We start from the raw sequence: 12,259 nt of genomic DNA on the forward strand, positions 1-12,259 counted from the left end.
ATAGACATTAGCTAAAACTTCAGAGAGATCAGCCTGTATGTGGGGTCCTCACATTTTATGGGACAGTCCCAACTCATATGTCGTGGGACACCCCCATACACATTAAGATCTACTATAACCCCTTTCTGCTGTATCCAATCTTCATTTTTGCACTTTAGTATGTCTCTAAGCTTTTTCCAAGATCCATAATGTTTTTACTGCTCAGTCGACATGGCCATATCATACCAGAGCTTGTTTCTTGTGGGACAAGTTGCAGTTTTGAACGATACCGTTCATTGTACAATACAATATAGTGGAAAGCAGGAGAAAGCTCTAAATGCAGTAAAATCGCAAAAATAAAATAAATGGCAATTCGGCCACTGCTTTTATGGCGTTCATTGTGTGGTAAAAACGATCCGACAACAGGTCCCTACGATTACTGAGTTACAAAACTTATATATTTTTTAATTTTAGTGATGGAAAAAAATTTGATCAGAAATATTAAGAAAAACTAAATAAATTTGGTTTGTGTGGCCATTTCCTGAGACCTGTAACTTTATATTTTTCTGACTGGCGATACACGAGAATAGCATTATATGGGTAGAAATGCAGCAGCTGTCGGCTGTACACTATGGCTGACACCCTGCTGAATGAGCCACCATCAGCGTTGGCACCAACCATGGCCATTTAACCCCTTAGATGCTGCTGTCAATAGTGACAACAGCATATAAATGGCTGAGAGGCAGACATATGGGAAATGTTATTTTTCAACTATTTTGTGTGGTATGACGATCTGGATTAAAGGTATAAAAATTCAATGTTTGAAAAATTTTTGTAACATTTTTGTCAAATGTCTGATATTTTGATAAATAAACGCAAAACATATTGACCTAAATTTACTACCAACATAAAATACAACGTGTCATGAAAAAAAAACTATTTCAAAATCACTGGGAAATGTTGAAACATTCCCAAGTTATTGAAACGTAAAGTGACACATGCTAGATTTGAAAAATTTGGCGTGGTCACTAAGGCATTACACCCTCTTCTGGGTGTTGCGAATCGTTAGGTTTTTAAAAGAAATGTTTAAATATTTTTTAAATGTATTTCTTTTTACATTTTACTTTTTTTTTTATACCTGCAGGTATCTGATGTTCTGTATACTCTATGTACACTGCAATACAACTGTACTGCAGTATATACGGTAGCTAAAATCATGGTCTCATATGAAGGCCCCCATCTGTCATCGCAACCCATCAGAACACCGCCATTTCTGTATGCAAAGGAATGGGAGGGTGATGGCGCCCAGGAATGAGATGCCTCTGGGACTACGCCCTTTACATGCCACTGTCAGAGACTGACAGTTGCATTTTAGGGATTACAAGCTGCAAGTGAAGCTCACCTCCACCTGCTGCTGTTACAGGCAGATGCCAGCTGTATAGCACAGCAGGCATCTCCTGGGTATGGTGGGGATTCAGCTCCTGAGCTCGCTTCATATACTTAAACCCAATATGCACTGTATATGAACAGTGGATTTCGTGAAGGGGTTAATCTAACATGTATGGGAACCTTTAAATGACAACTTGATCTTAAATGATAGAGAATGTGATAAATAGGCGACCTGAAAATCCATTTTTAAAAATGATGTTGTCTTACCCCTGAAAAATCACTCCAAAGTGTCAACCAGTAGGTGCTTCCCTGTCTGTTGCCAAGTGTGTTTATTTCTCTATTTCCACTGCTTTCCTGACAAACTCCATACAGGAACAAGATAAAGGCTTTCAGTTCACACCACGTGCATCTTTGCACAACAGTAGGCCCATAGCATGCTGGGAAGTGAGGAAAGGAAGTTCCAGTACCTATAGTGCAGGTAAATACTGATGAAGAGGAACTATTGACTCAAAAAGACTGCATGTCACGCTACAGTGCATTTTGAATGGGGACAGTTCCAGTATATTTTACATTGGTATGTGCACAGATTGGATGAGAGCAGTAAGACTCTGCTTTTCTACCGGTTTGTATATATTTGGAAGTAACTTTTTTATGTATATAAATTGATCATTACTGATCTTTCCACCACAAGATATATTGTATGGTATATTAACAGTATTTAATATTATAAAATAAAGTAAGACCACACATAGGGGAGCAATTCACAAATTACCATAATTTCTAAAACTGCCGTAGATATGAGATTAACTTCAGGCAAAATGTGCTATATTCAACCAGCTGAAATCTCCTATCTATGACCTGCGTCAGGTCAATAACCAACACTGCAGGTCAGTGAGTATACAGTCATAAGGAGACAGTTACACATCCATTAGTTAACGGGTAATGTCTTGTGTAATACAATAAATTCTGTCAAGTCAAACGTTTCTGAAACTGAAATGTTACGAAATAGCAGCACACAACTGGGGAGTGGAATCTGTAAACTCACTTCATTTTATTCACATTTTTCACTTTTTGAACATATATTGGTAGAATTATTATAAGATAAGGGAATATGATGTGGTGATACTATGGACTCCGGTGTAACCCTGTACAGGTGTCAGAGATGCTAAAAGTGCATTATACATAGGCATTGGGAAATCAGCTCAAAAGGAAGAAAGTTCTCATCTTAAGATATCATACACACATCTACAAAAGGAAAAAAAACTAACCAAAGAGAAAAAAAATTGAATATTTGACTAAATCAGTAAACTATATATATTTAAATATATATATATGTATCTAGACGTACAGTATCTAGATGTATATACTATATATAGTTTATAGATTTAGTAAAATATTATATATATATATATATACACACACACACTAACATATATATATGTGATGTATTATCAGCCTTACCGCTTGGTCATAAAGCATATTTTATATATATATATATATATATATATATATATATATATATATATATATATATATATATATATATATATATAAATATATATATATCTATATAGATAGATAGATATCTGTCTATCTATATAGATATATAAATCTATAAAAAATATGCCTTGCCTTTCCACCTGTTTTATGTCCTCACATGATTTCACTCCAGTCCTCTCCTGGTGTATTTCTGAGTATGCCAAAAATTTTGGTGCTTCTTTGTGACTATTGGCGCCAAAAGTTACAAAACAAAAGTTACAAAAACATGACAGAAAAAAAGGCCATTTTTGACTTTGCGACAAATTCATGAATCAATGTGTATCATTTTGATGAATTTGGTGCCAAAAACACACAAGACAAAAAAGGAAAGTGACTTGAAACAAAAATGCAAATGTCGAATCGAGAGCCATAATCTTTATCAGTAGAGAGGTAGCTATATAGTTTGTGTGTGTGTATATAAAATAAATATATTGTATATATGCCCACTGACTAAGTAGGAAACACGTCGTTATATATATATTGTGCTGTGTGTGTGTGTGTATATATATATATATATATATATATATACATACACATACAAACATACACATATACATATATATATATATATAAAATGATTTTCTACTTAGTCGTACGGCATATCTATAGGGGAACACGTGCATATACACATATATACTTGATGTCTATGTATCAGTGTGTATCTGTTATTCCCACTGGGGTCAGGTTCTAATAGGAATGGGCATGTGTGCTGCGTACAACACTATGGTATATGTTGGGGTGATAGAAAGCTATTGGTAGATATTACAGTGTAGCTCGCTTCTCAGCAGAGATCACTGACCACTAACACCAGTCAAGTGTAAAAGCAAATGACAAATCCTCGGACTGGCGCAGTCCTGTACATCCTCACCTCAAGCACTCGATCAGCTCCTCTTCATGACGGACGCTGAATTCAGTCTGAACCATCTCCTGTTTCAATTCCCCGATCTCTGTGGCAATGGTGTCAATGAGCTGAGGAAGGACAAAACACTGACGTGAGTAGGTTGGAGAGGCGTGCACTCGCACTCAGGCAGGTTTGGTCACTTCATTGTGGAGAGGCAGTCGTGATTGTATCCCGCACGCCCTGAACTTCCCCAAATACACCAGAAGCTGAATCAGAGGACAGGAGCTACTCCATAGCATACGGCATACACGCTGCCTCTCCCCTCAGCTAACAGCTAAATATATGACCAGTACTGTAATGAAACACAGTACAAAGGCAGAAATGTCCGCTCAGCAGGAAATGACCAGACCTGCCAACACCACGGCATTATTGTGCATTATTATTATTGAAGGCATATAGACACTAAGAACAAATGAGGACAACAAATGATCAAAGTAATTCGCTTGCAAAAATTTTTGTTCACAATTTAGAAAATTTGAGGAAATTGTCAGATTCTTCCAATATTTTATTACCAAGGACTGGGAAATTGGTCTTGTATGACCTCTGGCCAAATAAAAAAAAAAAACAACAACTCACTTAAACCAGATTCACAAGTGTGTTTTAAGCTATGTCCCCACAATGAGCTTTTGGTGAGTTCTTGATGTTGCAGATTTTCTGCACCCATTAAGGTTACTTGCAGTTTTTTGCAATTATGCAGCGTAAAAAAAACTCACCAAACGCATAGTGGGAACATAGCCTTACAGTCTGAGTACAGACCGTAATGTACGGACTCACTGCGGGTCTCCTGACACTGTGTTCTGAACTCACACCATCAAACCGGGATGTGTGAAACCAGCCTTAAAGGGGTTTTCCCACGAACAAAGTGCAATGCCTAAGAAATAGACATTCCTCACATGTATTAAAGCTGTCAAACAGTTGCAAATCATGAGCACGGAGCGACTCAAACATAACACCTGAGCACGCTGAAGATCCTGGGAAAACACCCGAACATGAGCGTAGATCTCGAGTAACGAGCATGCTCGCTCATCACTACTGCTAATTTGTCTTAGATGTGGTCTGTGTGTGGAGGGTGAAAGACCTTGATTATGTGACTCAGTCTTTGCAGTCTTTGGGTTCTTAAGAGATATTAAAAAAAAAACGTGTTTTTTTCCTGCTTTTTTTTTTTTAGAAATAGCAATATACTTGTTTACAGTCCATTTCTGGTATAGCAGCTTAGTCAGTATAAAGTAGACGTCAGAGACTGGAGAAAATTTGGATAAAGGTAAAGATGTAAAATAACCAAATAAGGAAATCCACAGTCATGGCCTGCAGCCCAAAAAATAAAGACTGTCGGGGAGCAGCGGAGAGATGATACTGGAGTATTTTCTACCTTTACCTTAATTTTGTCTGCTCTCAAACAGCCCCTTTAAGTGAATGAGGCACAGCTGTAGTAGCAGATACAGTCCAAGGACAAGTGTGGAGCTGTTTTTAGAAAAAACAGCAGACCTGGCAAACAAACCCCTTACCCAATGATAAGCAATATCAAGTACCCCGATTTCTGCAATACTTATTATTATTTATTATTATAGCGTTATTTATTCCATGGCACTTTACATGTGAAAAAGGGGTATACATACATGAACTATTACAAAGATCTTTAACAAAGCGTGATGACGACTGGTACAGGAGGAGCGAGGACCCTGCCCGCGAGGGCTCACAATCTACAAGGGATGGGTGAAGATACAGTAGGTAAGGGTAGTGCTGGTCGTGCTTCGGTATGGTGGACTGAGGGTTACTATAGGTTGTAGGCTTGTCGGAAGAGGTGGGTCTTCAGGTTCTTTTTGAAAGTTTCCATGGTAGGAGAGAATCTGATGTGTTGGGGCAGAGAGTTCCAGAGTAGAGGGGATGCACTGGACAAATCTTGTATGCGATTGTGGGAAGAGGAGATAAGAGGGGAGTAGAGTAGGAGGTATTGTGAGGATCGGAGGTTGCGTGCAGGTAAGTACCGGGAGACTAGGTCACAGATGTATGGAGGAGACAGGTTGTGGTTAGCTTTGTATGCCATGGTTAGGGTTTTGAACTGATGTCTCTGGGCGATGGGGAGTCAGTGAAGGGATTGACAGAGAGGAGAGGCCAGGGAATAGCGGTGGGACAGGTGGATTAGTCGGGCAGCAGAGTTTAGGATAGATTGGAGGGGTGCGAGAGTGTTAGAAGGGAGGCCACAGAGCAGGAGGTTGCAGTAGTCGAGGCGGGAGATGATGAGGGCGTGCACTAGTGTTTTTGCAGATTCGTGGTTGATGAATATGCGGATCCAGGAGATATTTTTGAGTTGGAGTCGGCAGGACGTGGAAAGGGCTTGGATATGTGGTTTGAAGGAGAGATTAGAGTCCAGGGTTACTTAGTAAACCAACAGTTTTTCTATTTTTGTCATCATGCTAAGAAACGGCCAGACCAACAAGAATTATTCCGGAGTTATTATAATGATCTTGAGAAATAGCAAAATACCATTTCAAGGTCAAATAGACCGTAGCAATGTAATTATTAACCTGTACCATAAACAGTGACTACAGCGCATACACACAGCTGCATCATCTACGCTAGAGCATGAGCATCACAGAGTGAGCGTCTGTGCTATTCCATGTACAGGCTTTATTATACCGGTTACACAAGGCACCTCGAGCTACTGCAAATAGAAAGTAAACAAGAAGCAACACAAGAAAGTAATAAGTAACAATTGTATCTAATAAACTGAAGCTCGTAACATAATGTAACAATCGTCCAATACAGAAAACAATAATAATTCAATGAACAATAACTTTGAAGCCCAAGAATAAACTAATAAAACTAAGTTTCTACCTGTTTGCCCATTGGGAAAAATGACTACTATTTTTAACATTTTACGACTTAGGAAGTTGCAATAATGATTTAAAAATGTAGCTTTTTTTCCTATCCAGAAAGAGTGTCACTCCTGTTCATAGATTGTTAGGTTTTACATGGCAGCCACTTTCACCTAAATAGGGATGGGCTGCAATACAAAATGCCACCTGTAAAGAAGAGGGTCGCTGTTGAAAACTGCAATGAACTAACTCACAAGTTTCATTTGTTATGTGCAGTAATATTTCATCTGTAGCAGATAGACACTTCTTACCCTTATGTTTATATATAACATGAACCATGAACTGATGAACACAGATTAGAGCTTCCTGAATTTTGGTAATGTTTTCTCGTTCCCTTTTCCAAGGTAATTTCCTGATGAGATATCTAGAAAGTATGAATGAGTTCACAGGAAAACATTTACAACCCCTCTTTCACCTCTTTCACAGAGAAAAGTCCTATAAATGTGTTACATAAGTGAACCGGTCATAGTATTTCTAGTCGTAGTAAAGGTAACTGTTCTAATGCTGCTCACAGCGCCACCCCCAGGCTATTACTAGGTACTGCTTCATGATAACTGTCTAGGTGGCACAGGATGATTGTAACAGGATCATACAGGATTCTCTAAGCTTGACGCTGGTTAGACTGGTATGCAGAGAGTCCTGAAGCAGGATTTTCAGGTTGTGCCCCCCCAGAATAGTCATGGTTCGGTGGCAGTAGCATTGATGGAGCAGTGTTGTGGGCAGGAATGGAGCCAAGGGTCATCATCAGGAGATCAGTCAGGATGCGACAAGCCTGAGAACAACACGACAGCTTTAGCGAGTGTTAGAGCCAGAGAAAGAACCAGTTAGACATCCAAGAGATAAAGCAGAAGGTCAAGCTCAAGGCCAAAGCTAGGATCAGGATCAACACTTCAGCACAGGACCTTCAGGCATAAGAGGATGAACCTCGAACATAAGGCAAAGCATGGCAGATCAATGCACCTACGATCTAAGATGCCAGGACGATTCGCCTATAAAATGGCAGAGAAATTCACCTTTAAGTAAGCTATCAGACGTAACATTATCTTTGGACTCCAGATGTCTTAACAATTAGACATTACAGAGAATGCACAGCCGCTGGTCTACTAGCATGGCCATAGGAAAAGCAGAAACTGGAAGAGGAGATGCCACCAGAAGCCACGGCCACTGGCCTGAACGTGGCACAAAACTAGGAAAAATGAATAACAAGGTTGAAGGCTGTTTTGGGTAATTTTGTGAACGATTTGAAAATCTGTCCGGATATCTTGCAAGAAATGTTATTACCCGTAATGAATGCTAGATTAGTGATGACGGGTTGTTGAAATAAGGAATCTTCTCATTGCTAGATTTGGCACAAACAAGTAACTTATGAATCTCAGTGTCTCTTTTTCTGTCTCTGGAGCAACGTAACAGGATAATGGGATAAACTAGATAAATTTGCAGCCTTATTAACTATGTAAATCACTGGAGAAAGTCTGTGTAATTCTGCAAACAATGATGGATGATTTCAGCTCTGAAGCCTTCAGAATTTTAAATGTTGCTTTCTATAGTGCAAGCTCAGAATTAATACAAAATACTTAAAGAAACCCTCCCACAAAGGTTTCTTTTTCTCTAAACCCATGTGTACCGTATGTACAGTAGTGCACTCTCAGTGTGTTAATGTTACTCAGCTACCGCCAGCCGTCTTCTCCGGTATCCAGAGCCGTTCTGCTCCTCTTCTCAGTGATGTCACCACTCTTCAGACTTTCCGAGTCACACTGCGCTTTGTGTGACCCAGAAGTGACTTTTACAATGTAAGTCTATGGAGCGTCAGAACGAGCAAGGATAGAATTAGATGGAGAGTCTGAAGAGCGGTGACGTCACTCAGAAGAGGAGTGAAATGTCGCTGGACTCCGGAGAAGTCGGCGGTAGGGGAGTATATTAACACACACTATTAAACATACACAGATTTAAAGAAAAAAAAAGTTCTTCGGAGGGCTTTTTTAAAACAATGTATTTGTAAAGTTACTCAACTTTTAATATTTGCTAAAAAGTATTGATCTGCTTCAAAAGAAAGTGGGATGGTTTCCCAAGAAACACTCCCATGAAGTTAGACTTACGGTATCTGGCTGAGCACAGCATTTATCTTTTGTGCCATATTTTTTTGTCACTTAGGATTTTCCATGATGTGATGCTCCCTATTTTTATGTCACGAGTGTCTTTCCCATGGAGTGTGATTTGCTGTGTGGCCTTCATCATTCTTCAACCAAAACTCCTACTTCTAAGAGAAGTCCAATCTTCCACTACAGCCTTATATGATCACTTTCTTGCTACTCTTATAAACCATTCTGAGACATGGCGGAGTTCTGCTTTACATCCTTCCTGCTGCTTCCTGCTACTGTACAGATAAGTCTTTGGAAACAATCCAAATGACAAAAAAAAGAACATAATAAAAGTGGAGGACTCAGCTCTGCTGCGTTCTTAAAATAATGAACGGATACAAAAACAAAAGTTGCCAAAATAAATTCTAAAGGAAACAGATTTCAAAATGTACTTGTCAAGAAGAAGAAAAGCTACTTCCATATTTAGCCTCTGGCCGAATGACACCAATATTAAGGAAGAAATGCTATAATATAAAGTACATAATAGAATGGATTGAACACTTTAGGGCTTGTGCAAACGATCGTATAAACTGGATGAGTGCTATCAGTCATTCTGATGGACAGGACTCGTCCACATGTTATTCAATGAAGCCGTGCACATGTACAATCCAATTTTTTCTTCAGACTGAGTGGCCAGAGGAAAAAAAATCACAGCATGCATGATTTGTCTCTGATAATCGGATTGTACTTAGCCATTCAAGTCTATGGGTCTGTGGAAAACATCAGACAGCACTGGGATGACATCTGAGTATGGACCGATTTTCATAGACAGACTGATTAGAGAAGATGGAGAAACTTTTTTTTTTAATCCTTCACATCCCAGAAAATGGGGTCCCATTCTGATCAAACTTTGACCAAAGTGTGACTATACGTAATCGGACCGATTTTCTTGGATAAGAGAAAAATGGAAGTGTGACCCTAGCCTTAGACTAAGGCATATTTAACATTTGGAACTAACAAGAAATATATAATCCCACATATCTATTACCTTTTTTCTCTCATATATTAAAGGGAACCTTCCACGAGAGGAAGTGAGTTCTCCTTCAATGGAAGTCTTCAAACAGAGGCTGGACAGACATCTATCTGAGATGGTTTAGTGAGTTCTGCATTGAGCAGGGGGTTGGACACGATGACCCTGGAGGCACCTTACACCTCTAACATTCCATCCTTCTAACAGGTCTTTTGACTCCAAAGTAACTTCATCACAGTAAAGTACCTGTAATGATGATTACCTCCAAATTGTTATATTATATGTCTGTGTCTTCATTATCTCGCAATCCATATGCAAATTCTTATGCAAATGAGCTTGCAAGTGCAGGGGCTCGACCTGCACTTACAGCTCTCTGTCCTCCCTCTCTCTTTCTCCTCCTGGCACCGGCCTCCTGCCAGTGATTGACAGGTCATTTTTTTCCATGACCTGCTCCCACGGCCAACATCTCACATAGGCACTGTCATTTCTAGAAGGTAGTGTATGCGCATTAATGTCCTAATGACATTGTAAAAGCCGTGCTATCCATCTACAGATGTGCTACCCCTAGAAATGAGTGTGCCTGCACATGATATTAGGTGGGGAAGCAGGTCACAGAGAAGAGTAACTTGTCAGTCACTGCCAGAAGGCCGACGCTGGGAGGAGAAAGAGGGAGAGAGCCATAGAGCGGTTAGTGCAGGCCAAGCCCTCGCGAGTTCATTTGCATTAGAATTCGCCAATGGATTACGTGTTAACAGAGACACGGACTTACAATATAAAAGTATGGAGGTAATCTTCATTACAGATACTTTACTGTGATGACGTCACTTTGGGGTCTAAAATCCTGCTGACAGGTTCCCTTTAAATTGTGGAAAGGGGGTCAGGAGATTCCCATATGTATAAGATCATAATCCAATCTTATGGGATAGACTGACCTTTATCTAACCCATATGGCCAGCTTTATAATTAATATTATGAACGTGTAGCAAAGACCAGCTCACCACTAGTATATTGTAGACTTTCAGGTTGCTCGGACATCTGCCTAAGGCTACAGACTTTCCTATCCCAAACATAGAAAAAGTCCATGTAAAACTGTTTGATCGCACATTCACAAGAATTTTGCAGTGTAAATGGACGCAAGTGCTCCCTTTCCATTTATAAAAGTAGTTCATGCTGGATAATAAATCTGGTTCATCTGAATAATGTCTAAGTTTGCACTCGTATTGGCTTACTTTGCGTCAAAAATTTCTGACAACAAGCTTTTTTTTTATTAGTTAATTGGCTTCCCATGAAAGTGACTGCAATGTGTTTATATATAGGAGTGTAAATCCCCACAGACAGGGTCACGTGTGATTGCAATCTGTGTGGAATATGTCGGAAATAGATAAAAACAGGAAATAGATACTTAAATGAACAAGTAGCGTCCAGCTTCATGTTTCTGGGGACAGATCACATGCTCACATTATTCACTGCAGCACTCTAACATCTCGGTTTCTGATACATACAATCAGGGCTGTGGAGTCGGTAAGCCAAACCTCCGACTCCGACTCCAACTCCGACTCCTCAATTTCCATGACACTGACTCCAACTCCACGACTCCGACTCGTCAATTTCCATGACACTGACTCCAACTCCACGACTCCGACTCCCTCATATATTGCTCATGTTTAAGTGATAAATTTACTGTAGCACAGATTCATCTCAGCTAAAAGTCTAGACCCTTAGATCAGGAATAGGACAGACATTTATAAGACATTTCATAACTTTCCTAAATTCTTATGAAAAATATATTCCCCACAAACTGCATTGAACAACTGTACCCAATTTATTATATATTTTAGGAGTTGGAGTCGGTCCATTTTATACAGACTCCGATTCCACCAAAATGGGCTCCGACTCCGACTCCACGACTCAGACTCCACAGCCCTGCATACAATGGAAAAAGTTTGGCAGCCTGCACTTATCACCTATAAGGCGTATTCTTATTGGACTACGATGTTTAGACTTTATAGCCTCTAGTATCCTGTTTGCCAACGGCAGTGGTCCCCAACCTTTCTAAACCCAAAGAGGAACATTCAGCTGTGACAGATAGTTGCGAGCCCCATCATGAGCCCTCTGGGTAGTGACATCCACTTCTCCCACCCTCCCCTAGTAGTTGCACCCAGAGCCCCTCATTACCAGGATAGTAATAGCCAAAGCTTTCCCCCAGAAAGCACACTAAGACCCTGTACCGTTCTGCCTTATAAGCAGGATACATACACCCAGGTGTTCCCACCTCACTCCCATTCGGTATTTTCACATCAAGAACTCCCACTACATTATTGCATCCAGCTTCAAGCACTCGACTAACCAGCACTACTATCTCTCCACCCCTATGGCCAGTGTATGGGCATCCAGATCTGGATTTCAGTAGGGGCTACTCAAAGAGTCACCATCTGAATCCTGTTCTCGGGATTGTTGGCGGTTCCAG

At 39.9% G+C, this 12,259-nt stretch overlaps 1 protein-coding gene across 3 annotated transcripts in view; it reads right to left on the bottom strand.

Annotated features, from left to right (window-relative positions):
• The window catches only part of RIN2 (Ras and Rab interactor 2), a 175,333-nt gene that overhangs the window by 76,389 nt on the left and 86,685 nt on the right, over positions 1–12,259 (bottom strand). For all 3 annotated transcript variants that reach the window (XM_073672468.1, XM_073672467.1, XM_073672466.1), the window contains one exon: positions 3,776–3,876. In XM_073672468.1, the coding sequence (XP_073528569.1) occupies positions 3,776–3,831 (56 nt within the window). In that variant the 5' untranslated portion in view covers positions 3,832–3,876. The remainder of the gene's footprint in view (positions 1–3,775; positions 3,877–12,259) is intronic.

Source organism: Phyllobates terribilis, unplaced genomic scaffold, assembly GCF_046119375.1.
Source record: "Phyllobates terribilis strain yellow unplaced genomic scaffold, ASM4611937v1 Scaffold_3__8_contigs__length_932513732, whole genome shotgun sequence".
NCBI classification, from domain to species: domain Eukaryota; kingdom Metazoa; phylum Chordata; class Amphibia; order Anura; family Dendrobatidae; genus Phyllobates; species Phyllobates terribilis.